Genomic DNA, 27,764 nt, shown 5'->3' on the forward strand with positions numbered 1-27,764 from the left:
GTGGGGGAGGGGGGAGGGGCGCGGGCCGACCTTGGGCGGTCTCGGTCGGGTAGAGCTTCTGGGCCTTGCGGAGGAAGCGCAGCGCCCGCTCCCTGCTGCCGGCCTCCAGGGCCTCGCGGGCAATGCCGATGCACTTCTCGGCCTCGTCGCGGTTGCCCTCCATGGGCCTCTCCTTCCGCCGCCTCCGCCCGCCGCAGCGCAGAGAGAAGGGGCCTGACGGGGCCAGAGCGGGCAGCGCTGCCGGGCGGCCACCTCTCCCTCACTCCGTCGCCCTCCGGCCGCAGCGGCCCGCGGCGTCCCTCCGCTGCATCGTTCCGGAGACGGAGCCGGCCAGGCCCGTCGTCGTCACCACAGCCGTTCTCCCTTCCGGGGACAGCCCCGCAACCGGCCTGTGCCCGCCTCTGCGCATGCGCGGCGCCCGGCAGGTGCCGAGATTGGAGGACGCTTGGCGGGGAGCATGCTGGGAAGGAGAGCCGGCCAGCGGCGGTCTACTCAGAAGTAAGTCTCTTGCACGCAATGGGGCCTACTCCCAGGAAGGCGCGGATGGGACTGCAGCCTCAGAGCCCCATCCTAGGCTGGTCTACTCAGAAGTAAGCCCCATGATAGACACACAGACGAACAGGCCTTGCTGAGGGAGAGTCAGCATGGCTTCTGTAAGGGTAAGCCTTGCCTCACGAACCTTTTAGAATTATTTGTAAAGGTCAACAGGCAGGTGGATGCGGGAGAACCCGTGGACATTATATATCTGGACTTTCAGAAGGCGTTCAACACAGTCCCTCACCAAAGGCTGCTGAGAAAACTCCACAGTCAGGGAATTAGAGGACAGGTCCTCTCGTGGATTGAGAACTGGTTGAAGACCAGGAAACAGTGAGTGGGTGTCAATGAGCAATTTTCACAATGGAGAGAGGTGAAAAGCAATGTGCCCCAAGGATCTGTCCTGGGACTGGTGCTTTTCAACCTCTTCATAAATGACCTGGAGAGAGAGTTGAGCAGTGAGGTGGCTAAGTTTGCAGACAACACCACACCAAACTTTTCCAAGTGGTGAAGACCAGCCGTGATTTTGAGGAGCTCCAGAAGGATCTCTCCAAACTGGCAGAATGGGCAGCAAAATGGCAGATGCACTTCAATGTCAGTAAGTGTAAAGTCATGCACATTGGGGCAAAAAATCAAAACTTCACATATAGGCTGATGGGTTCTGAGCTGGCTGTGACAGATCAGGAGAGAGGTCTTGGGGTGCTGGTGGACAGGTCGATGAAAGTGTCGACCCAATGTGCGGTGGCAGTGAAGAAGGCCAATTCTATGCTTGGGATCATTAGAAAAGGTATTGAGAACAAAACGGCTAATATTATAATGTCGTTGTACAAATCGATGGTAAGACCACTCCTGGAGTATTGTGTCCAGTTCTGGTCGCCGCATCTCAAAAAAGACATAGTGGAAATGGAAAAAGTGCAAAAGAGAGCAACTAAGATGATTACTGGGCTGGGGCACCTTCAGCGTTTGGGCCTCTTCAGCCTAGAAAAGAGGCGCCTGAGGGGGGGACATGATTGAGACATACAAAATTATGCAGGGGATGGACAGAGTGGATAGAGAGATGCTCTTTACACTCTCATATAACACCAGAACCAGGGGACATCCACTCAGATTGAGTGTTGGGAGGGTTAGAACAAAAGAAAATATTTCTTTACTTAGCATGTGGTCAGTCTGTGGAACTCCTTGCCACAGGATGTGGTGATAGCATCTAGCCTGGACACCTTTAAAAGGGGATTGGACAAGTTTCTGGAGGAAAAATCCACTACAGGTTACAAACCATGTGTATGTGCAACCTCCTGATTTTAGAAATGGGCTGTCAGAATGCCAGAAGGGCACCAGGATGCAGGTCTCGTTATCTGGTGTGCTCCCTGGGGCATTTGGTGGGCCACTGTGAGATACAGGAAGCTGGACTAGATATGGTAGGGGCAAGAAGGGTGCTTGTGACTTACTTTATGAAGTCAGGGCTGCAGCAGGTGGGGGAGCCCTGTGCAGCACTCCCTGAGGCTTGGAACCGTTTGGTGAAAGCTGGTACAAAGTACTTCCATTTTGCAGGGCATGCTTTGTGCCAACTTTCTCCAAACATTCCAAGTCTTGGGGAGCACTGTGCAGGGCTCCCTGCACCTGCTGCAGCCCTGCCCTCATAAAGTCATAAGCACGATCCTGGGGATTGCATCACTGCCCTAGTCCCTCCCCCACAAGAACCTACTGAGGGAGTAATGCTCCTTCAAAGTTTGAGAACCACTGCTGTAGAGGGCTGCTCAGGGCTCCCCACAACTACTACAGCTGCCACAAGACCTCAGTAAGTAAAATAGCCTCCTTCCACCCCTATTAGCAATACAATCCTGGGGATCACATTGCTACCTCCCCCTTCCCATGCCCCTTAAAGGGACAGGGAAACTTTACACAAGCTGGTGGGTCACGACCCACCAGTTTGAGAATCACTACTCTTAACATGTATTTCCCCACCCCTATCTTGCTGCCTAAGGAGTAATAATTCAAAAGCTTGCCTTTCATCACCTTTTGGTTGGTCCATAACAGATAGTAACAGTCCATAGCCTTGGTTTGGACTGATTTAAAGTCCTAACAATGATCATTTTCTAATCAGATTTATATATTAGTTGTAAGAACACTATAGCTATAGAAACATGAATTAAATCAATTTGTACTAGAATGTTTCAGGCTAGTCAGATGAAATGCACAAAATAAAGCTAGCTTTAATTATCTGATGTATTTGACATTTGCTCATGGTTTGTTACAGCTATTCATAGACTGGCTGCTGAAATACAGGCACTAGTTTCACACCTTATGAATTCAAATCATCCAGGGCTCCTGCCTTCAATTTTAGAGCATAAAGCAGCTCTCCAACTACATACTAATAAATGTGACATATTAGAATGCACTAGTAATGCTTATCCCAGTGTTCTTCAACCTGTGGATTATGACCCCAATGGGGTCACAAAGCCTCATTTGCAGGGGTTGTGACAAGTCAAAGTCTGTGCAGGAGAGGGCTTAGATCTAGTCCAATAATGGTACTGCCTTCTCAGAACTGAGCTCTTGACAGCTAGAAGAGGCTCTGAGCACAGCCTCTTCTAGCTGTCTTCCTCTGTGTCTCCTAAGGTTGGTCCTACTCGGGCTGCTACCTCACAGGTTGTTGTGAAGACACAGGAGGTAGGAGAGAAATGGGGCAGACGGGATTTAATACTTTGTGTGGCACAAAAAAAGGTTGAAAACCTTACCCTTTTCAGACAATTGCATGCCCATCTTGCAATCAAGAGAATAGCCTGTAATATTGTAGCAGTTGATGACATCAATAAGCACTACTGCCACCAACCCTATTCCCATATTTCTAAATGTGCCATTTTATGCCCCTTACCTCAGGGTACCAAACTCATTTCATACAGCAGGCCAGAAAGCATTTGTGGTGCCTGCTGAGGGCCAAGGAATCATTAAGCAGATGATGGCCAGAAAAGCATCACTCATTAGCTCCAAATGACGAAGAATATGCAAGCATTGATCATATTTTTGAGTTATGAGACAGCCCAATTATTACACAGGCCACTCTTTCAGTACTGTTTCTACGAATACATAATTTCACAGCCCAGCAAAGAGGCGCTTGCAAAGTAACACATCAGCAGAAGCAACATTGCTGAAAGGGTGGCCCTCATGACTGGGCTCTTCCCAGCATTTCACCTGCATGTCACTCTCTCCCCTCTAAGTCTGCTCCTTCCCCATTAGCAGACCTTGCCTTTGGAGGCTTTCTTATGTCTCTCCTTCTCAGAGCCTGGGCAGAAGTGGGACAGCTAAGAGTGGGTCTGGAAGAGCCAAAGTATATGAGGACTGAATAAGGAGCTTCTGGATGCCATATCCACCTGACAGGTCTTATGTTTTGGTACCCCTGGTTTAGCTGACTGGACGCAGGAGGCGTTTGATCATGTGCTTGTCCTCAAATGCCTATTTACTATGCAATAAAATCACACATTACAATCAAGTTAGAATAGCCAATGCTAACATTAAATATAGAATTGCAGTTTGCGCATCTCTTCTTAAATATCCATAGGAGCATTTTATTCCATACTTGACATGAGAAAAATATATTCGTTACAGAATTGGGACAGACTAGCCTAGAGAAGCACACTTTAGTCTTCAAATGATGCAGATTACGTTTATTGAGTTTATTCACTAGGATGGAAACAAGGTCTGTACAAGACAAATACAATACTTTCATATTTTCTTCTCATAGTTTATTCTGATTTAGCTACAAAAAGGTTCTTGATATCTGCCAACAGTTTTAGGCTTCAACTGTTTAAGAATCCTATTACTTGTATCAAGAAGATTTTGTAGTTAAATTTTAGTGAATAGCTCAAGTTTGAATAAAGGAATTTAAAGCACAAAAAATTATAATTCAACAGTGTCAAGAATTTCATTAAAATTCAACAGATCTAAAAACAGTCAGTCAAAACTATTACAGACAATAGCTTCTTTGAAGCCATGTAACACTTAAACAAGGTTAAGACTTCAATACAGAATTTTGGTTTGTTAGAAAGCTCAATGGGCTCCAGCTTCAAGGTTACAGAAAGGCAAAATTGTGTTCACAGATGCAGTCCACCAGAAATCCATCAACACTGGACAAGTATGTAAGTCCTAAATTACAGGATTCCAAGGTCCTTTAGACAGTTTTCTGTTGCCCTTTCTTTCCAATGAGAGATTTATGAATGTGTGGAATTACACCTAAGGATAAAAGAAAAAAGGTCAGTTGCTAAAGTGATGAAAGCCAGCAGGTTTGTTCATATTAATAGAACAACTCCATCACTAACTTCCATTGTAGCAGACTCACTCAATTTGATGCTTACCTCCACCAGCAATTGTTGCTTTGATTAGAGAATCCAGTTCTTCATCGCCTCTTATTGCAAGCTGCAAGTGACGAGGAGTAATTCGTTTCACCTTTAAGTCTTTAGATGCATTGCCTGCCAGTTCAAGAACCTGAAACAGTTTTTGGAAGTTAAAGTAGGATAAGTGAGCCTTTGCCTTCAAAACAAGGAGTCTAGTACATCAAGCCTATTTTCCTGAAACCAGTGCCTTGTTTTGAGCTTAGTTTTAATTACCAGAATTAATCTTTTATAATCAATGTGCTTAGATCAGCCATTTTCAACCACTGTGCAGATGGTCTGCAGGTATGCCATGGGACTTCGAGGAAGGTCATTTATTAATAGGGCAACTAGGGGACTTGAGCCCCCTACTAGCAGCATGGTGTGCCTTATCAATGGTAAAAAAAACTGATAATGTGCCTTGATAATTTTAGTGCCTTGTCAGTGTGCCATGAAATAAAAAAGGTTAAAAATTGCTGATCTAGATTAATCTATTAGTGTATCCAGAGGTACAATTATGCACTATATGCTATTTGCCTCTAAAGCACCCCACCAGCATTATATAGTACCCCTGAACAAGTCTTACCTCAGCTGTCAGGTATTCCAAGATAGCAGCACTATATACAGCAGCTGTGGCCCCCACACGCCCATGACTGGTAGTTCTCGATTTAAGATGCCGGTGAATGCGCCCAACAGGAAACTGCATACACCAAGGAAGGAAGTTAAACAAAACTTAGTTTTTAATGTAACCACCTAGCACTCAATGCACTAAACCAGGGGTACCCGAACCCTGGCCCTGGGGCCACTTGCAGCCCTCAAGGCTTCTCAATGCGGCCCTCAGGGAGCCCCCAGTCTTCAATGAGCCTCTGGCCCTCCAGATATTTGTTGGAGCCCACACTGGCCCAAAGCAACTGCTGTCTGCGTGAGGGCGACTCTTTGACCACTCCTGTGAACTGTGGGATGAGGGCTCCCTCCACTGTTTGTTGTTTTATGTCCTTGCTTTGTGCAAGGCCTTTTGTAGGCCTTGAGCTATTGCAAGACCTTCATTCATTCATATAAGTTCATCGTTAATATATTCATTTCTGTAAACTTATGTAAATTTATTCAAATTTAAAATGTAAATCCTCCCCCCCCCGGCCCCTGACACAGTGTCAGAGAGCTGATGTGGCCCTCCTATCAAAAACTTTGGACACCCCTGCACTAAATAGGACAAACAGGATAGTTAAGAATTTTCAGAGAGCTCTAGGTGATTTAGGGCTTGATCATATCAACTTCCAGTACCAATGCAGTCACTAAGCAGCCCCAAACTAAGGGGAAAAAAACATTCCCTTACCATGAGCAGACCTCCATGAGTGCCCCCCCCCTTGCAGGATGCAGCACATGCCCTACTGGCACATGCCCTGGAAAGCTGGATAGGTTTGGGCCCTTAGAAAAGGTAAGCAGGGGTCTCTAACTTGCTCTTTAACAAACCACCATTAACTCGTTCTATATTTGAATCAATCATTTACAAAAGACCATTTCATTTGGATAATATCACAAAGATCTGGAAACCTTTTTTTAAAACATTCATCTATAAAAGTTTTATTGATTTGTTATAAATTGAATTAAAAAACCATCTTATGTATCTTTAATGAAATACTTCCCTCTCTTAATTATTATAACATACTTACAGTGCATTATTATTGGATTTTTTATTTAATAAAAGTTAAAAAAAACACATAATACTGATGAAATGAAGCACTTAAAGAAGCCAGGGCTTGCCTTTTAGAAAGACTGAGTTACTTCTAGTATCAGAACACACCTAGGCCAAAACCCATGCTATAATTCCATGTGTTTGTCTGCCTTATTTTGCATATGGTTTCTAGCTAGTGAACCAGGGTTTGAATACTGTACAGCCCTCAAGGCACAGGTCTGCCCATCTCTATCCTAGAGTCTTACCTGTCCTTTGCTGGCTTGGAGCCCAATCCTATGCCTGCCTATTCAGAAACAAGCCTCATAGGCAGTGGGGCTTACTCCTGGGTAAGTGCAGATAGGATTGCAGAGCCCAATCCCATGCCTGTCTACTCAGAAATAAGTCCCATTATAGTCATTGGGGCTTACACACAGGAACATGCGGGTTGGATTGGCACCTTACCCAGCAGCAGAACCTCCCACATGTATGGCGAGCGAGGCGGGACACACGCAGTCCTTCTCCATTCCAGCTCTCCCGCCAGAGTCAAAGGAGGGAGCAGACTGGCGACACGCCCCGCCCAGAGTCTGCACATGCGCTCACCTGCAGGCCGGCTCTCTGCGAGCGAGACACCGTCTTCGTCTTGGTCTTCCCGGAGTCCTTCCCGGCTTTACCGCCAGCCTAAGGCAGAGAGGAGCAGGTGAACCCACGCCGCACTCGCGCATGCGCATTCAACCCCGCGCGGCTCCTCGCGGTTTGGGACCAGAACCGCGCATACGCATTCGACCTTCGCTCCCGGCACCTCAGCACCTTCCCCACTCCACGCGCCGGCGCAGTGCGCCGCCACGAGCCGGTCCGGAAGCGCATGCGCGCCTCCGCAGCCACGCACACCCCTTCCCCCCGCGCAGTTTCGAGGCCCGCGCCAAGCGTGCGTTCACCTCAGGGACTCAACGGCCCTCCAACAGTCGCCTCACGCTCAAGAGGCGCGCGCCCTCGCAGGGAGGCGGAGCCCTCAGCGTGGCAGAGAGATGTGCGAGTAGCCCCTCCCTTCGGAGCTATTCCGGGGGGGAAAACGGAGCCGTACGGCTTTCTTCCTCTCCCTCCCCCTTCCCCCCGCCGGGAATGGCTCCGAAGGGAGGGGCCGCTCGCCCACCTCCCTGCCAGGCTGATGGCTCCGCCCCCTCCAGCTATGCCATCGGTGCGCGCTCCCCCCCCCTCCGAATGCCACTCACCATTTCGAATGAGGGCCGTTGAGCCTCAGGCCTCAATCAGACGCGGCCTACAGCCTCCTCCCGCCACCGCGATTCAAAACTGCGTCCACTCCCGCCTTTCACCAGCTCTTTATACCCCCTTTCGAACGTTCGCACATCCGGGAACCCGGCTCGCCGAGGCGGCCAATCAGAGCAGAGCGGTGGGACCTGGGTCCTTGGAAGCCCCGCCCACTTTTAAAGCGACCGCGCCCCACTCTGCTTCCAGAAAGAGCGAAGGGGCGCCAAGGGGGTCTGCAGCCGGAGGAGCTTGTCAACCCCTCCCTGCCATTCATTCTGCTCTGCGGCTCTGCCCTTGAACAGCAGACAGTCAAGCCCCAAAATGTCGAGGCTCCAGACGCCTTTGAGGCTGCAATCCTTTTCCTGGGAGGAAGCCCCATTGACTATAGTGGGACTTGCTTCTGAGTAGCTTCTGAGAAGCAAGTGGGACTTGCTTCTTGCCTGGGTTGGGTTTTAAAAGCTGGGCAGTGAACTCTTCTTCCCCAACACTCTCAGCACCGGCCTTAGGAGAAGATCCCTCTGCCTTTTTCCTTCCAGCAATAACTTCAAGAAAACAAGACTGTTATTTCATAAATGCAACACATTTTGAACTGGCAAGACAAGGAGTTCCATGTTATGCACCCTCCTCATTGCTCAGCAGTTTGGAGTTGCAGGCAGTGCAGCCAGCATTTCCTTTCCCTTGGCCAGACTGCCTTCCATGCCTTCCACAGGCTGGGCATCCCTTGTCTGAAGTGCCTGGGACCAGAAGCATTTTGGATATTGGATGTTTTCTGTATTTCAGACTCCTTGCATATGCATAATGAGAGATCTTGGGAATGGGGCCCAAATCTAAACACAAAATTCATTTGAGTTTCATTTACCCCTTGTACTGAAGGTAATTTTAGACAATATTTGCAATAATTTCTCTGCGTGAAAGATAGTGTGTGTATTAAACAGTTTGTGATTTCATTTCTTTAGGCAAAAAAACGTTGCTGCTCAAAGAAGTTCCGTATTTCAGAATACTCCTTATTTTGGAGTTCCAGATAAGAGATGACCAACCTGTATAATTCCTACAAGGACAACCTCATGAAAGGAATACATTCCTTGAAGCAGGCAGTACCCCCTACATTCAATTTTCAAAGAGCAGTCCCAGCAGGTGACTCCAGGACAGTCCTGGCAGGACTGCACCTCAACTCAAAACTTAAGCAACACTCACTCCTAGTCTCTTCAAGACCAGCAGACAAACTGGCCTTCAAGGGCTGATCAAAACATTAACTGCCTCTTCCACTTCTCCTTCCTCCTCCCCCCTTGCATAATTTCACAGGGATCAAACCAATCAACTCAACACCATAACTTGGACTTCTATAGTAATACTCATCTCACTTCATTTTCAGTACAGTAGTAGGATTGTGGACCAAGATCCCTGCCTCTGAGCATGTGTTGACTACCTTCTACTTTTAATCAAGTTCACCATGTTCCCAAATATTTAGGATTAAGGATTGGGAAAGGAGCAACCCCAGTATGTTTGAAAGTTAAATCCTGAATGCAATGGGCTGCACTGTTGCTTCCTCACGAGGAAGCATTAGAGACCGCCATCTCTCAGGCAGTTTAAGATTCCCTTGAGCAGTCCAAAATCTTTCCTCCACCACCACCCATTCCCTTTCTCCAATCTCAGTTTGCATCTTCAGCTTCAACATAAGCCACATAATGTTTGCTTTGCTGCTTCCTGAACATACTGCAACCTTCCTTCCTTGTTCTTATCTTTGGCTCACTCCCCCACCAGGCAAATACATGCTACCGAAATATATTTTCCACTCTCCTTGCACATACTTTGTCACAATCTAGACCAGCGATTTTCAACCACTGTGCCGTGCACCAGTGTGCCACAAATGGTTTGCAGCTGTGCAAACTCCATGGGAGTTTGGGGAGGGTCATTTATTAGTAAGGCAATTGGGGGATTTGAGCCCCCTACCAGCAGCAGGGTATGCCTTGTCAATGGTCAAAAAACTGATGGTGTACCTTGACAATTTAACACCTTGCCAGTGAGATAAAAAAGGTTGAAATCTCTGATCTAGACCAGGCATGCCCAAACCACTTGCAGCCCTCAAGGACTCCCAATCCGGCCCGCAAGGAGCCTCAGTCTCCAATGAGCCTGGCTCCTAGAGACTTGCCGGAGCCCACACTGGCCCAACGCAACTGCTTTCAGTGTGAGGGTGACTGTTTGACCTCTCACATGAGCTGTGGGATGAGGGCTTCCTCCACTGCTTGCTATTTCACATCTGTGATGCGACAGTGGCAGCAAAGGAAAGGCCAGCCTTGCTTTCTGCAAGGCCTTTTATAGGCCTTGAGCTTTTATAGGTCTTGAGCATTCATTCATATAAGTTCACCTTTAATATATTCATTTATGTAAACTTATGTAAATTTATTCAAATTTGAAATGTAAATTAATTCCTTTTTTTCCTGGCCCTACAGGGTCAGAGAGATGATGTGCCCTCCTGCCAAAAACTTTGGGCACCCCTGATCTAGACTGTAAGTCCCTAAGGGCAGAGAAGTAGTCTCATTAATGGAGAAGCACAATGTACCTTGATGGCACTATACTGTACAGCAGGGATGGCCAACCCACAGCACACCATGTGCCACTTTTTATGTAGATAATCTTGAACATGCCACTCCACTTTAATAACATTGCTTTTAGGTATTACCACGATAGCAAAATAGAACCTCCAAGTTCAAGGGCAGAGAGTACCAGAAGTCACAGAGCAAGAAGCATGGGAGTGCTGTTGTGCTGTCTTCGGAAAGCCACAGATAGACAACTGTTGATGGGGTCAGAAACGTGACCTGTATGGACCTGTAGTCTGGCTCTTCAGGACCCACTCTGAAGTCCTTATGAAGTGGACTTCATTGCGCTTCTCAGCAGCCCTGCTCCCCCTCTGCCTTTCCACCTTCTTGTCCTCAAAGACGATCTTAGCAGGGATCTCTTTGTAGACAATTTTCCTGAAGATGGTATCTCTACCTGGCTGGGCCACCTGGACCTTGCTGATCACATCAGCTATCTCTGTGCTCTGCTGTGCCCCTGCCACGTTCCACAACCCGTCCCAAACCTTCTTGAGTAAGCAGGTAACCTATCAGTTAGTGGAATGCAACTCTCTAGCTCTGCCCTCTTCACCAAGGGTGCCCAAAACCCAGCCCAGGGGCCATCTGTGGCCCTTGGAGACCATCAATCTGGCCCGCAGGGATTTTTCAGTTTCCAGTGAATCTCTGGCCCTCCGGAGACTTGGTGGAGCCTGCACTGGCCTTGTGCAACTACGCTCAGTTCAAGGGCAAATTGTTTGACCTCTCGCTTGAGCTGTGGACTGGGGGCTTCCTCCACTGCTTGCTGTTTCTTATCTGTGAAGCAACAGCAAAGGCCAGCCTTGCTTTGCACAAGGACTTTTATAGGCCATGAGCTATCATGAGATCTTTATTCATTCATATAAGTTCAATCTCTAATAAATTCATTTATGTAAATTCATTTATGTAAATTTTAAATGTAAATGAATTCTTATTTTCCCAGTCCCTGACACAGTGTCAGAGAGATTATGTGGCCCTCCTGCCAAAAAGTTTGGACACTCCTGCTCTTGACTATCTCCCTGCCCATCATTCCTTCCCCACCTTTCTCTACATTCTGTAACCAGAGCATATCAAGCAGAGTAGGCGTGGCCACCCTAAGTGCACCCACTGCAGTGTTAGAAACCTGAGGACATGCTGTGTAAGTAACAGCAAAGAAATCAAGCAAACCATGAACTGCTGTTGTGCTTTCTTTGTTATTATTTGTTTTTTCAAAAATATATGGCAACTTTGTGCCTGCCACTAGTGGCACACATGCTACAAGTTGGCTACCCCAGCGGTACAGGGCACAGCCACTATGTTTGGATTAACACAGCAGTATCTTGATGTGATTTTGTTATTAAGCAATCCAACTCCTTCAACCTTCAGTTTAGAAATTTTATATTGAGTCAATATAAATTTTTCTCTGTGTACAAAGGGAACTTAACAGCTGGTAGACCTCAGTAGGCTGTAAATAAAGAACAGCTGTTTCCAATAGCGGTGCTAAACTTTATTTTAATACTATAATAGTAAAAATTATTAATAATATATTTTTTTTAATTTTAGCACACCCAATCCCTGGAGTTCGGAAAGGTTACAATGACAACTCAACAGCACACAACCATTTGAAGGCTGTCTGGGCAGATGCATCTGACATTGTGAAAGTTCAGCTGCACTTAATACTCTGTAGGAAGATAATAATTTGACATTTAGCTAGTCTAGAGGTGGTAATCCAAAGTGATTTCAAGGAAAGAACAGAAGTACTGTTAACCATTTCTGCATATATGCAAAAGGGACCAAATATGAACACCTTTGTCAGGCAGAAATGGGTTTGGGGTAGTAAACCAAATAAAAGTGTTAAAAATGTATTCACAGCTAACAAAAGTCAGGCTTCTTAGCCAAATCACCTTAAAGATACAGACCAAGAGACTCAAGGATATATAGACATTAAGATCTGTTGTATTTTTTACTACAATTCAAAGGCCAGGTACCACCAATCCAGAATTAAGAAAAAGATGCTTCTGAGTGTATGGTCACACCAGGAATTTGTTTTCACTTGCTTATCTAAGAGCTCAGTGTAGGGGGGGAAAGCCCTTTTTTGTTTGTCTTATCATCTACTACAACATTTCTCAACATTTGCCCTCTGTCATACCATTTCTCATGGTTCACCTATTGGAATTACCATCAGAAGTAACTGGAGATGATGCCATTGCCAGTTACTTATGAATTGGAAGACTAGATGCATTGCAACAGACACCAGTAAGAGGCTTAGGGGGAATAGAAGGGCTTTTTCAAGTGCATGAAAAGCATATACTGGAGTTCTGCCTACTGAACCAAGTCTCCTATCATTGCTGGTCACATTGTTGGTCTCACTGCCAGGCCTGGGGGTCCCACAAATACCACCAGACACTACTTCAAGCACCACTGTATCACCATAAGTATCACGGATTGAGAAATGCTGATCTACTACAAATCAACTACAGAGTCACTAGTAGAGTGTAATCTACCTTCTCATCTCCCATGTTAAACAGCTGTACAACAATATTACTATTTACCTTTTTTTTTTACTCACCTTGTCCATTTTCTTGTGGACTAACACCTCCTTTGTAAGAAAGCACAAAAGTAGAAAAAAAATACTTTGGCTGTCTTTTTATACATTTGTCACTGAGTGTGTTAAAAAGTTCTTCAACTGTTCTGAAAAAGAATAATTAGAGCTGATTGGTGCAAATGAGGTCACAGCCCAATCCTATCCATGTTACTTGGAAGTAGGTCACACTATACTCATTGGGCTTGCGCATAGGACTGAAATATGATAAATTAGGCTACACATGTTCAGCATCAAACACTAACCTTGTGCAAGGAAAACAAATGGAGCCCACTGTTATGCATGTTTACTTGGAACTTATTGAGATCATTGGGGTTTACTTCCTAGTAAATGTGCTTTGTACATTTCAGCCTAAAAATAGGGTACTTTAAACAGAAATTTCCTTTCCAGGTGATAAGCCCTGGTTGAGTTTTTTTTTTTTGGGGGGGGGGGGAGGGGAATTTACATCAGGCTTGCCTCTGAAGCCGGTAATCACCACAACACCTAGGCAAGGTGAGGACTTTTGCCATTTCGTCCCTCCCCTTGCTGCCATTAGCAATGCTATGTAATGAAGAAGGTGGCAACCACTGGGTGCTCTTATGTTTGCAGCCTCTAAGTGGAGAAAAATGGTTTATTTTTAATTGTTTGTAAATCTCTTTGGAGGCTTCAGCCTGACAGATGACCTACAAATAAATGAAATCAAAAGGCCACCTCCATTCTTTTGGAATGCTCCTCTTGAAGCTGCAGAGGGAGTGGGATTTAGGTTGGAATTGGGCATGCAATTTAGCCTAGGTTCCACCTGTAATATTTTCTCAGTATGAATTGGAATGATGATGAAGTAACCAAGCAGAACTATCAAAGAGGCACTTGGTGATACAGAATTGGAGGGAGGGACAAAGTTCTGGGTTACAGAAGTAGGACTTGGTGTATTCAGTGTAACATTGATATTGCAAATGATGAGGTGTAATCTTGGTCACTGCAGGGCATTGTACAGAAAAAGAGCATAGCAAGGGGTTAAGAATGGAGTCCTGAGGGGCTAGCAGGCCAAAAGAAAGCAGAGAAAGAGCTTCTCCCCATGGAAGTGCTGAAAGAGTGATTAGAGAACCAAGGAAAGAATCTTGGAGACTGAGAGCAAACAGGGAAATCAAGCAAGAAAGAGTGGGCAAGTGTATCCAAGGCAGAAGAGAAACTGTAATTTTGTGGTAGAGTACATGCTTTGTATATTGTAAGTCCCAAGACCAGTCTCTGATATCTCCAGGTAGTTATAGGAAAAGAAACCCTGAAGAACTGCTTACCAGTCGGTGTAGGGGTGCTCAAACTTTCAACTTTAGGGATGCTGGACCTTTAACAAGTGTATAGAAGAAAGAATTTCAGCAGGTGTAGCTTGTCATCTGTGGGATGACAAGTTGCACCTGCTGCAATTCTCTCTTCTATGCACTTGTTAAAGGTCCAGCATCCCTAAGTTTGAGCACCCTGGTGTAGGCTGTACCCAGATGGCTCCACAAGAAAACCCAACTCAGGGCCCATGAGAGAGAGGTATAGGGAGTAATGTGTATCCGGGCCTAGGATCAAAAGGGGGGCCCAGGAGCCAAAGGAGGGGGCCCAGAAATTTATTGGGATCTTACATTTTCCTATCTCAGCTGGACTTGCTGCCCATGTGAGATGCTGGGGGCAACAGAGTGGGTAGCAGCTGCTGCAAGCCATTTGCACCAAACCCAGGAATTCATATATGACACTTCTAAGCACCATGTCAAATCTTTGAGGAAACTGGTCTGCTACAGTAGCTCTTTGGCTTGTGGATCCACTTACCGTGGAGGAGTGTATAGGAGCTCAGGGACACAGCTGTGGGACTACAGCTGATGCAGATGTAGGTACACACAGGACACTTTCCATTCTAATGTCGTCTGCCTAAATACGATGATGCTAATTTTCTGCCATGGTACACACAGGACACTTTCCTTTATAATGTGAGCTGCCTATATATGATGATGCTAATTTTCTGCAATGATTTTCTATATTAAAAGACTTCAGAGAGACTTAGGAGTGTTTGGTTTTTTGTATTATTGTATCTAACTGCCAATGCCATGTGGGCACATAGATCTGGCTCTGCATCAGGAAACCCAGTAGGCCTGGGTCCCAAAGACTACTCCAGTTGTTGCCACCCTCCCCTGCCCTGTATCACCCCATCCCCACTCTACTCTCCCTCCTAGCCACCTTCTCCAGATCTTAATTCCCTCCCCTTTTGGGGGAATTTACAGTACAATCCTATGCATTTCTCAGTAGGAAGTCTCATTAGCTTTCTGGTAAGTGTGTACTGTGATTTCAGCCTTAGTATTTTTAGACCAGTGTTTCTCAAACTGTGGGTCAGGACCCACTAGGTGGGTCCCGAGCCAATTCAGGTGGGTCCCTATTCATTTCAATATTTTATTTTTAATATATTAGACAATGCTACCATGGTTTATGACTGCATTTGGGGAAATGTTACAGACCTGTACTTTGAACAAGCTACTATGTATATTCTTTTAACAATGACAGTCAATGGGACTTACTCCTGGGTAAGTGTGGGTAGGATTGCAGCCTAGGAGCGTTAAAATTTCTACTGCTTGATGATGTCACTGCCGGTCATGACATCACTTCCGGTGGGTCCTGACAGATTCTCATTCTAAAAAGTGGGTCCCAGTGTGAGAACCACTGTTCTAGACACTATCTGAAAATTAGCTTTAAAAGCTGGATTGGCCACATGATGGCAGCATTGTGTAAAGACAGAAAATGAATGTTTATGACTTCTGATCCACTGCCACAGCATGGGAAGAGTGTGCTCCTTCTGGTGCCATGATCCCATTCTGATTCAGATTCTTCTCTGCTCTGCTTTCCAGGGACTGCTTTTAATAAACATCTTAAAGATTGGAGATCCAAGCATGGATTTTCATTGACTTGTCTAGTTTGGTCCTTTGTACCTGTTAAGTGCTAGGATTTCTGAACTAAGTAGATTTGATCAAATTCTGCAGGCACATCCTATTTTCTTAATCTGGGCATCTTTTAGAGAAGAAAATAGAAAGCAGAAAAAGATAGTGAAACTAAAGAGAGGCAGAAGAATAATTTATTACATTTGTACATTACCTTTCCTCTGTCATGGAAATCAAGGTAGCTTATGCAAAGTTTTGTCACCCATTGAGGCACTGACAGCTTTGTTTTAGCAAATTAGATAAATCACAAATTCTCAGATCATGCCCTTACTCACTATAATAAATATGAAGCTGCCTGCTATGAATTCAGCCCATCTTAGTGCAGTTTTGTCTGCACGCTGATGGACAGCAGCACTTCAGGGTTTCAAAGACTAAACCTAGGACCTTCTACATACCTTACCATTGATATACAGTCCCATCTTGAAGTAGTGGAGCTGAAAAAAAGGCTAAAAAAATTAAAGGTGGGTCCAGAGTCTGTTACATTTAATGGCCTGTAGCTCACATTAGATAAGGGACTAGTTCAGATGCTACTCTACTTGATGGCAAAGGGTGTGCATACACATCCTTTCCCTTCTCCTCCCTTTTGGGAGTGTTTGTTTTCTATAAGCTGACTTGTTTTGGCTATGCACACATAGAACATAAAAGGGTACTTCAGATGAACAGCATCCACTTACCTTGTGCCTCCAAATGGAGGGGAGGGGCTGAGAAGGATGTATGTAATGAGTGTATCCTTTATTGCATGAAACTGGTTGGACGATTGGAGCATTGTCCCAACTGGCTAATGGTGGTTTGCATTCCCGGCTGTAAAACATTTAGCACCTTAGAGCCTTTATTACAGGACTAGAAACAATGGTCATTCATTCATTCATTTCAAGGTGACAGCATTTTGTTCTTCCAAAAAAGTCCCCAAAATTTAAGTCTATAATGATAATAACTGTAATCTTAATTTATACACAGCCATGTAACTGGAAGCATTCTGAACAAAAAAGATTTACCTAGAAGTTAATGGCATATCTATGCTGCCATTTGAAGAATTACTTAATCTAACAGCACAATCCTATGCATGTTAACTTGGAAGTAAGTCCGGTTGTGTTGTGGGGCTTACTCCCAGGAAAGTGTGTTAAGGATTGATGCCTAAAGTTTTCCTTTTGTATTGGTGGATAGAAAACTGTAACCATGGACGTTTATTTTAACCAGTGTATTGTTGTTATGATATTATTATTATTAATATTTCTATACCATTATTCAATATCAGAAAGTTCACAAAGTGGTTTTAGCTAGCAAAATAAATCAGAATAAGATCTTTCTCCTCTTTTTCCCTACTCTAATTATGTTTGGTTTTTAATTAAATGTTGGCGTTTAATTGGATGGTTGATTTGATAGTGATTGCTGTGCTGATGCTGCTCTTTGTGTTTTGTTGTTAAAGTGTTTAATTGTGTGTTTTGTAGTGATTTCAATGTTGTATTTGATTGCCTGTTTTAAGAGTGCTATTCTGCATAAGATTGTGGCCATGTCAAATAAATAGAAGATAGTGTTCAATAAAAATATAGTTTTGCTCCAGTATTGTTTAGCATCAGATTTCAGAGCGAGCAAGATACCCAAAATCAGGCCAGCAGCTGGGGATCTATCTGAAAACACAAGGATTAAAAATTGCATTTTAAAAACATGTAATTCCTGACTGACAGGCTCATAACAACTGAACAAATTCAGAGTGAAGCAGAGAAACAATCAGCAGAGAAGTTGTTTAAAAAGTGAACTATTCTGACATTCTTTAGAATGAAGTTTGCTACTTTTTCCTGGCATGGTTTGTCCTATCACTTTAGAGATATGCTGGGGAAAATGCTTCCTTTTGAATTTCTTTCTGTCCTGCAGCCCCATCACAGTAGCCTTGGGGATTGGGGATAGAGAATCTATTCAGAAGAAAAGCTGTTTTTGTTTGTTTTTTTTGCCTATGCTGCTAGTACATCACTGCCTATAAATTAGATGCGAAGCAATGTCAAATACTGCAAACAAAAGAAAAGATTGAGGATTGGGTACAGACTGTGAATGGGAGCTGGAGAGCAAAAATGAAGCAGACTCTGCTTCGCTGGAGTAAGAAGCTAGCTAACAAGAAGGGCACGAGAGCCAGGAGAAACATGAAGTCAGTTCAGAGGAAATGGGCAGGAAGGAGTCAAGGAAGTCCTGATGAGATCTGGGAGACAAATCTTCCCCAAATGACAAAGAAATCCTCAACTTCCATATGGAGTAAATGGGAGGTGAGTGCCAGGAATTGACTTTTGTTGGGAATTGGGGCTGGTGTGTGTGCTTGATGGACCCTCTCTCTGCCTCTCTCTCTCCCTCTCAACACACAACAGAAAGCAACTGCAGTTCCACCAAGAATCAAACAATATATATTTTTTATTTATATCATGCTCTGTCATCTGGCAATTCAAGACAGTGTATGGAGAATTCATAGGCAGTTCCCTAACCAAACACTGACTGCACCAAATCTCGATTTGCTTCAGCAATCAAATCCTCTTCCTTCAGCAGAGTGAACTGGAGTTGGAATCCTGGCAGGCAGAAGCAAACTCCTACAAAGAATGGTGTCAGAGAGCCCGATTCTATGCAGGACTGCTCAGAAGTAAGTCCTGTTATAGTAAATGGGGCTTACTCTCAGGTAAGTGTTGATAGGATTGTAGCCTGAGGCACTCGCCCCAACTAGTTCTATTCTAAGGGTGGCTCTGTGGTTATGAGCTCAATTAGTTCAGTCAGAATCTATTTTTCCAATTCATTATTTTTGTATAAATTTGCTTTATCTGTAGATATTTAGGAAATGTGTTTGTGGATCTTAGGGCCACACAAGACATGCCATGGGAGTTTCATGTTTTGAACCTGATGGCTATATCATGCACTGTTTGCCTTGGACCTATAAACTGTACAGCAGTATAAGAAATGTAATGCCTGTGCAATTAGGCCTTTGCCACAATGTGTAAAGCATTTTGTTTTATAATGTATTGATTCTAAAGTTCCAGTTTCTCAACTGGCCCCCAAAGCTGCACTGTTATAAGCAGTTTGGCATTAGCTGGAGGCAATGTGCTTATACTGTGTGAAATAGTATGTGAAATACTCACATGTGGTGAAATATTTGATCTGCAGATTTTTTGTACATCTGAGTAATGTTAAGTATAAAAGCAGGCCATTTGGCAACCCTAATTGATTAATTCATGGTCCTTGTGGGATGTACTTCTGAGTCCTTTGAGAGCTTTCCATATTGCATTATACTCCACCCCCCCCCCCAAACCTGCTTTGAAAGCAGGTTTCAAACTTTATTGTGAACAAGGAGGTGAACACCTATCAACTTCTTTGACCCAACTAGGATTTCATACTTCTGGTTGGATGCCATAACTGGAGGATGCAGAAGCAGCAAACATTCTAGGCAAGCCATTCATAATGTTAATACATGCCTGTGAGCTGAGGTGCAACATGGAGATGTTGGTGACTGAATGAGCAGTGTAGTTCACATGTGCACAAAGGCATGCATACCATGCTGCCACACCAAGCTCTGGAATTCATTAAGGTGGTAATGGACATTCCTGAGAGGATGCTGTCAGGAGTTAACCAGGTTGGGGACTGGCTAAGGGCACACACCTGTCAGATGGCCTACCTGGCCACTGATCCCAGAATCAGTGGCAGCAATAGCACCCAGTGTGTTATGGGTGAGGCATTAAGAGGTCTCTGTGCATGGGATGCTTTCAGGATCATTTCCTGTTTGAGATCCAGAAATATTTCCCTCCTACCCAACATCACAAGTTACATACTAAATACACTTTTAACCCATCCACACACATGTAAAGTAAATCTCTTATTTTCAGCTCTGTGTGATATCTGCAGATAATTGTTTGACCTTGAAGAAAGGTAGAAATAAAATATTTTTTAAATTGACAAATCCCACAATTGCAACATAAAAACAAGGAAAGAAAATGCAAAGGCAGTAGCTAAGGCAAGGAAGCTTGGAGTCCATTACTCACCCAGAATTAATTTATTTGAAGATATCAAACAACCTGGGTGTGGGAGGTATCATCAACAACTGAACAGGAAACAGTCATGTTACAGAGCACTCAAAGATTCGTTCTCTAAAGCCTCATTCAAGGTGGCACCTCTTGCTTAGGCCATAGTGATCAATTTCCCTTTCTAATGGTTTGTCTTTGAAAACAACCATGTGTGATCCGATAAGAGCCCCATTTGTTCTGCTTAAAAGGGTTAGGTGGGCTTTATCTAGTGATAAGCTGTCTGATGAATATTTGGATCCATTGTGGGAGGCAGTGATTTCTTTAGTCCAACACTGTTTAAGCTTGGCATAAATTGTCACCTACTGCCTGTGAATATGCTGATAAGCTGGCCTATCAGTGACCTATACACAAGACGTCTGGGGGTCCCATTAATTTGTCACATAGAGAAATACATTGCAGTTGCTCCTTCCAGGCAGCTCAGAGATATCCATCAATCCAGGGATATGAGAAAACCATTTTATGAAAACTAAAAAAACCCCGCAAACACACACACATTCTGTACCATTCTCTGCAGCGTTTCATTTGGAGAAGTCTCTTACTTTGCTGTCTTATTATGAATGGGAAGGGGAGGTGACAGAATTCCAGCTCTTTTATATAAAAGCTAATGGTCCTGAGGGGAGATTACTTTCCTATTTACATCATAAAATCACATGCATCCAGTTTAGTTTCCTTTGGATTACTGAGAGATATAAAGCAGTAGTAGTATATACAGGCCTATGCTGCTTTCAAAGTATTTCATTTCAAGGTGGTGGTCTTTGCCTTTAAGACCATAAGTAGCCTGGGATCAGGGTACTTACGTCTTTTCCTATATGAATTTGCCTACATTTTAAGAGGCCCTTGCTGGGTATCCCACCATTACAGAGTTTATTCCCATGCGTGGTGGGAGTATTGCCTCTGGAATCATACTCAAGTGATAGGTGCATCTTCACTCCCAAGTCCTGGAATGTCATAGGAATGGGGGTAGACTTCATATTGCCCAGTCCATTTTCCTTAATCATTATAATGGCATACTTATACTACAAATTTCAGTTTGTTTAATGGTCACTTCCTCTGTCTAGGGTAGTGGTCTTCACCTTTTTTATGCCATAACCCCAATAAACAAACAAAATATGGTGAGTCCCTAGTCTCATCAATCATATCCCTCTCCCAGAATCTTATCTGCACACTGCCCCTGTCGCTGCCCACTCTCTGCAACCATTATACCCTTCCAGCACTGTTCACTGTAGCCAAATATTCTTATTAGAGAGAGCAGAAAAGTTACCATGAAGCCTGGCACTATGGTTGGCAACCTTCAGTCTCGAAAGACTATGGTATAAGCCTACAGCACCCGGTATTCCCAAGTGGTCTCCCATCCAAGTACTAACCAGGCCTGACCCTGCTTAGCTTCCGAGTAGCTACAGCAACTGTTACCACAATTGCTAAGAACCTGAGCAGGACACGCTCTCTGGTGAAGGGGTACACCAGATGCTTTCCCCTTTACCTGGTGGCGCTCTAGTCCAATGATCTTCAACCTATTTCATTTCCATTAAGTTGCCACTTCCCCACAACTGCAGCTTTCCTAGGGAGACTATCTGGCAAGTACAGTTTTGGAGCAGAGGACAAGGTGCTACAGATCTCAAGCAAAGGAAAAGGAATTTTTGGCATTCTCGACAAATTATAATTCCTAACCTAGGCTTGTTTGGGAGAAACTGTGACAGGTAAAGAGGAATAAACCTATACAGCAGGGGTCTCCAACCCCAGCCCAGGGGCCAGATGCGGCCTGTGGCAAGCCTCTATCCAGCCCGCAGGCAGCCTCTTGTCCCCTGAAAGCCTCTGACCCCCCTGACCGAACACGACTGGAGATGTGCTGTGGTTGCATCTGGAGGGTGTTCAGAGGGCCGGAGAGATTGAATGAATGAGCCTGTTCATTCATTTATTCACTTATCTAAGTTCCATCTCGAATTTATTTAAATTTTATATTTACATTTTTTTTCTGGCCCTCAACACCATGCCAGATATTTGATGCGGTCCTCTGACCAAAAAGTTTGGAGACCCCCTAAGTTTATTACATAGAAAGTAATATATCTCTCTTATCTCTACGAAACCTGCAGTGTTTGTTTAAGGGCTTTTCTAAGGAAGGAAGGGAGGAGTCGGGAGAAAGAGAGCGGTTGTGTATAGTTAAAATAAAAATAAAAAGTGACAAGAGTAACAGCAGTCTCCATTCTTTTGTTCTTTCTTACAGTTGCTGGCTATCATGGGCTCCATCTTTCTCCTGCTTTACATCTTTCTATGTTATGAGAACTTCCATTTCCATGTGGCACATATGTATGCTCACCTAGGGTACCCCAATGCCCAACACATTGTGGGGCAGAGATACCTAAAAGGTACTATTTATCTAAGGCTGTAACTGTACGCATGCTTTCCTGGGAGAAAGTTGAACTCAGTGGGACTTACTTCTATGTAGAGATGTATAAGCTTGCATTGCTATTTATTTAATAAGTTGGTCTGCCAACGACTTCAGTGCCATTTAGTCAGCTTCATCATGAACAGTATTACAACCTTAGGTTTGGTGAAAAAAGGGTACTTGTGCAGGTATGTGTTGGTGGCATCAGATTCTACTCTGTTAAAACAGCTCTTTTCATGTAACATTTAATAGATCTCTTCCTTAAAGTCTGAAAGTCATTTGCTAATCTGATCAAGGTATGAACCTTTTCTAAATAACTTCACTGCTAAAGTTAGACTGAATTTCAGGGAATGATTAAAAAAATACTGTTTGTCAAGTTTTTCAGATGTGAAGATACATAAAGGCAATACAACAGGAAATGGCAGCAGTCTTTCTTGGGCATAAGTCCACTTGAGCTCAATGGGTCTTCTGTGTGCTTGTATTGAATTGTGCTGTTATTCAAGAAAAATAACAAATATATTTACTGTAATCAGAAAACTGAAATAAATTTGTATTAGTTAAGCTTTAAATTCCAATTAAAGCTTAACCAACAATGGTAATGGATAGAGACTTTGGCTCAAACTAAATATTACTATGAGCCCATGATTTGGGAAATAGCAGCTAGATGGAGGCCCCAATGAATCAGGAGTGTGGTTTTGGGGGGGGGGGGAAATTAACCCACTGCCCCTTCCATGGTCCCAATCTGGACTGTTTGGGACCAGTTTGGGACTGTTTCCCCCCCCCCCCCACCTGCTGTGTGCCCTGGGGAAAAAATGTCCATGAGAAACAAAATCCTGGGAAGAAGAAGAAGATTAGTCTTCATAGTTGTATAGATATTCCAAAAACATTTTTGATCTGTTTCTAAATTAACTCCTGATAGGTTTGCTAGTAATAGTCCCAACACTATAACTTCCATCCTAAGATTTATTCCGTTAGTAGAGAGAGTATAAAATATATGAAGATTGGAAACTTTTACACTGAGTCAGGCCATCGTTCCATCTAGTCTGCTACTCTTTTACTCCAACTAGCAGCAGTGGAGTCTAAGGTCTTTCCCAGCATTGCTTCCAGAAATTATTCTTTAACTGGAGATGCAGAAATTGAACAAGGAGCTTTCTGCATGCAAAGCACTTTCTCTGCCAATGAGTTATGCCCTTCCTGAAAACTATGCCTGTACATCAATAATATTTTAACATAATTGTAGGCAAGGCTGGCCCAACCATGAGGCCAACTGAAGCAGTTGCTTCAGGCAGCAGATTGGTGTAGGGTCCCCATCACTGTCTGCCTATCCCCCTCCACCCCTCCTCATCCTCCTTCCGCTCTCTGAATTGAAAAAAGAAAAGAGGAGTCACAGAGAATGAGGAAATATGATGGGTGGAGAGTGCTGAGCTAGAACACTGGAGAGTGGGCAGAGCAGAGGCTGGTAATGGGGACAGCATTTGGCAACAGGAGGTCTAGGGCTGTCCCTGATTGTAGGGATGTTGCTTAAGCTTTGCAGGCTGATTCCCCTTGGGTAGATATTTAGGTTCACACAGGACAGATTGTTACTACAGATTGTAGTGACATGTTGGTTGCACAGGTTTACTAACTGACTGCAGAAATGGTTTGTCCTGCTCCTGATGTTCAGAAATCAGGTGGTATATCATCTGCTGAAGTCTGTATATCAAACTGTTACACAGAAGCAGGGATGACAAAAAACTGAAAAAAAAACCTGCAATCCTTTTGATCTAGCTTTGCCTTATTGCTAGGAGCTGGTGTGGGAAAAAATGAAGACAAAGCCATGGAGTGGTTCAGGTGAGAGGAGTTGGGCTACAATCCTATCCACACTTACCTGGGAGTAAGCCCCACTGTCTATAATGGAACTTAAATAAGACAAGAATAGGACTGGGCTGTTTTTTTTAAATTTGGTATTTGATAGATTCCCAATAATCTATTAAACACCAGGCATGCCAAACTCATCTAGGATAGCTTGAGGTCAAACTAGACATAAGTTCTGCAATTGCAACTTCCAACACCATCTTTTTAAAAAATTCAGCCATGGGGAGTGGGTGGGAGGGAAGGATTTATATTGAACTCTTTATCTCCACAATTCCCTGACTTCAGCTGCTCCTACCTCACCCTATTTATTGCAGAGGAGGAAATATATGGGCTTCAGTGCTCATAAGTTTTTTCATTCATGGCCAATACCAACTTCAGGATAGTGGATTTGGAGGAGTGGTGTAGCATATGAGGAAAGGATTAGACCCTTCCCTTCTCCTGCATTGTGGCTCTGATTCAGGTTGGGGTAACTGCTGATATTAGGAGTTCAAAATGTGAAAGTCCCATGTGGGCTCTAGTGTTAGTGTGGCTCTAAAGTCCACCAACCCATTCACTAAATGTCTACAAATAAAGCAAAATTATACAAACCTAGTGGATTAGAATAAGATGTAATAACTGTAATTGAGGTCATAACCACAGAGCCACCCTTAGAATAGAACAAATTGAGGCATATGCCTCAGGCCCCCCTCTTCACTCAGCAATCATGCAACCATTCAGAAACAGGCAGAAGCACGTGCACAATCACAGGGAATTACATTGTGCTTGTACTCCACCCAGTGGTTGCCTGATTGCTGGGAAGGCTAAACTCTTATCTGCCTCAGCTAGCCTCTTCTTGTATAGAAACTTAGCTTCAGCAGTGAAAGCTCAGCTTCCTCGGCAGTTGTGCATGCAGAAGCTTGGTGAGCTGGAAATTTGGCAGTGATGTCATACTTCTGCGTCACCGAGCTCCTGTGGAGTGTCTCCTCAAGAGGGGACCTCACTGCACATCACTGTTAGAATTGTGCTTGGAAGTGTGCAGCCTGATTAGTATCATGGGTATATTGAAACTTTCCTTTCATCTTTTTTTCACTTTCAGACAAGCTGCTGAGAAGGGCCACCCCCATGCCTCTTTTAACCTGGCTGTGGGAAAACTGAAGAACATGACAGCTGTGCTTGAAGAAGGGTAAGTCTATTCTTTCTGTTCTTATGAACATTTCTCCTGGAAGGTAAGAGCCAATGGTGATCCTAGTGCACTAGATCAAGGAGACCAAATTCCTTCTGAATCATGAAGTTTGCTGGGAGACATTAGGCTGGTTAGTAGGATTGGAGAGAGGATAACCCTATAAATGCTGCATTGATAGGTTTTAAAGAAGGGTGGGATAAAACCATGATCAACAAACAAGAAAGGGTTCCCATGTTTCTGTATAATACTGTGGCATGCATGCATGCATGCACGCACGCTTTATTTTATTTATTTATTTAATAAATAAATAAATATAATAAATTAAATAAATAAATAGGGGTTATCCTTGAAAAGCCTGTTACAGTTTACACATGTGTTAGACAACATCATAAGAACATAAAAAGAGGCTTGCTGGGTCAAGTCCACCTACTCCAGATACTGCTTCCCTCTGGGAAGATGCCTCTGGGAAGCCCACAGGCAGAGCCTGGTGGCAAGAGCCTTCCCTTACTGTTCCCCAGCAGTTGGCAGATGGCAGACACCATGTACTTCTTTGAAATTGTCCTCTGACACAGCACCAGGCAGAATATCTGAAAATGAACTAAGCCTGCTTTCCGTCAGAGCTATGATTCAAAGCTATTTAGAAAGATGCAAATGTGTGCACATTTGATCACCATTCATTTAGCTCAGTAAAGGCCCAATCTGATGTGCCATACCTCCAGTGGTATGCGTGTACCACTGGCTCTGGGTGTCATTAACATGCCATAAGGCATGTTCGTGGCATGTGGGGAGCAAAGAGCACTGCTGGGCCAGTGCCAGTTTGTGCTGGGCCTCAGTGCCAGGAGGACTCACTGCAGGAGCATCCAGCTGTAAGTTTCTCTGCTGACTGGCGGACTGGCTTTTCGAAGCATGAGGAAGGTGTGGGGAAGGCAGGAGAAGGCAGAGTCTGGTGGGGGAGGGGAGGATTGAGCCCAGGAGGAGGGTGGAGACAGCAGCAGCCTCTGCTCTCTGTACTCCCTCCCTGCCCAGAAAGGCTGACATGAACCTCCTCGATTCTGCACCTGCACAATAGCAGGCACACAATCCTAGAAGACCATTGCAGCTGGCTGCATTCTACCTGGGGTAAGGAGGCAAGAACTCCCTTATCCTGAGGAGTCCTTACCCCAAGGAGACTCCGGTGGCTGTCTTGGCACAAGTAGGATACAGCAGTGGCCCTTTTGGCGCCACTGTTCCTCTGGGTGCCACGTCAGATAGGATGGGGCTGTAAATAAACTCATTAACTGGCTAAGATGTCTTTTAAAAGGTGGCAGATCTAGTGGCTATTATGAAAGCTAGGTAAGGATGAAATTACACAACACCTCACCACATACATTATTTCTCCTCCCCATTTAACTTATGATTGCATGTCTTCTAGGGAAGTGGAAAAACTCCTGAAAGCAGCTGCTGGTTATGGGCTCAAGGAGGCCCAGAATCTCCTGGAGAACATCGGGAAGAGAAATGTACCTTGAGAGATGGAGCCTATTCAAGAACAGTGGAGCAAGCACATGCTATATGGGTGTATTTGCTTGTGATCCACTTCCTGTATATTTGTTGCTTATTTTTAGAAACATTGTTTCTGTCTTATACCTAAGAGTTAATTAGCACAATTTACAGTATAGTGCAGAAGAAAACTAATTCTATCCAGCAATCACAAATTTCAAGACAAAATGATGTACCAAACACTGGTATTAAGACAGATCTCACAACTGGTTTAGGGTCTAATGTACAGTAGTTGTTTGAGGAATTTATTTATGCATCATAGTAGTTGGCTGGGACAGAGGTAACATGACATATTTTTACCATGCAATCTGTAATGGAAATTACCTGCATTTAGCATTCTGTATTTGCTTAACAGATGAACTTCCACAGTGCAAGTTGTAGGAGAAACTAATTACATTGAATAGAAACTGCCTCTGTGTTCACAGTACCCTCATTTCCGAGCTACCAAGGGGATAATTATATTGAACAGGAGGCACAGTTCCTACCCCTGGATAGATGTGATTTTTGTGGGTCTTGAAACATTTGTTTCAAGACACATTTTGTCTTGAGCTCTTTTGTTTAGAGAGATTTGTAAGATTGTTTATTGTATAACATCAGCGCACTTTATAAGGGAACTAGGGACAGTTTTTGCTACAGCTGAGTTTTGGGTTTACAGGAGCATCGGGGAAAAGTCATGATGGCAAGGATGTGGCACTTGGTAGATCTTTGTTATGAAGAGTGGCCATTTGATAGTGGCTTTTAATCAAAGCTGCAAAAGAATGGCGAATCAGTTTGGACTACCCTGCCCAAGAGAACAGAGCTGCAAGGACAGAGCCAACTCATAGCACAGGTCA

General features: G+C 44.2%; 3 protein-coding genes across 4 annotated transcripts in view; 1 reads left to right on the forward strand and 2 right to left on the reverse strand.

The window, feature by feature from the left end:
- DNAJB14 (DnaJ heat shock protein family (Hsp40) member B14) overlaps positions 1–391 on the reverse strand; it is a 29,121-nt gene extending 28,730 nt beyond the window's left edge. Inside the window, exon 1 of one of the 2 annotated variants that reach the window (XM_066631573.1) lies at positions 31–391. In XM_066631573.1, the coding sequence (XP_066487670.1) occupies positions 31–163 (133 nt within the window). In that variant the 5' untranslated portion in view covers positions 164–391. The remainder of the gene's footprint in view (positions 1–30) is intronic. The other variant, XM_066631574.1, reaches the window with a different exon arrangement.
- Positions 362–27,453, forward strand: LOC136655287 (sel1-repeat-containing protein YbeT-like). The gene is made up of 5 exons (XM_066631577.1): positions 362–498; positions 22,218–22,359; positions 24,164–24,209; positions 25,309–25,395; positions 26,807–27,453. Exons 2-5 carry the CDS (start codon positions 22,230–22,232, stop codon positions 26,898–26,900), a joined length of 357 nt encoding a protein of 118 aa, XP_066487674.1. The 5' UTR covers positions 362–498; positions 22,218–22,229; the 3' UTR covers positions 26,901–27,453.
- Positions 4,071–7,939, reverse strand: H2AZ1 (H2A.Z variant histone 1). The gene is made up of 5 exons (XM_066631576.1): positions 7,797–7,939; positions 7,168–7,245; positions 5,482–5,595; positions 4,881–5,010; positions 4,071–4,758 (listed from the first exon to the last, which is right to left on the reverse strand). Exons 1-5 carry the CDS (start codon positions 7,797–7,799, stop codon positions 4,697–4,699), a joined length of 387 nt encoding a protein of 128 aa, XP_066487673.1. The 5' UTR covers positions 7,800–7,939; the 3' UTR covers positions 4,071–4,696.
- Positions 27,454–27,764: the final 311 nt, after the last annotated feature.

Source organism: Tiliqua scincoides, chromosome 6, assembly GCF_035046505.1.
Source record: "Tiliqua scincoides isolate rTilSci1 chromosome 6, rTilSci1.hap2, whole genome shotgun sequence".
Taxonomy (NCBI): domain Eukaryota; kingdom Metazoa; phylum Chordata; class Lepidosauria; order Squamata; family Scincidae; genus Tiliqua; species Tiliqua scincoides.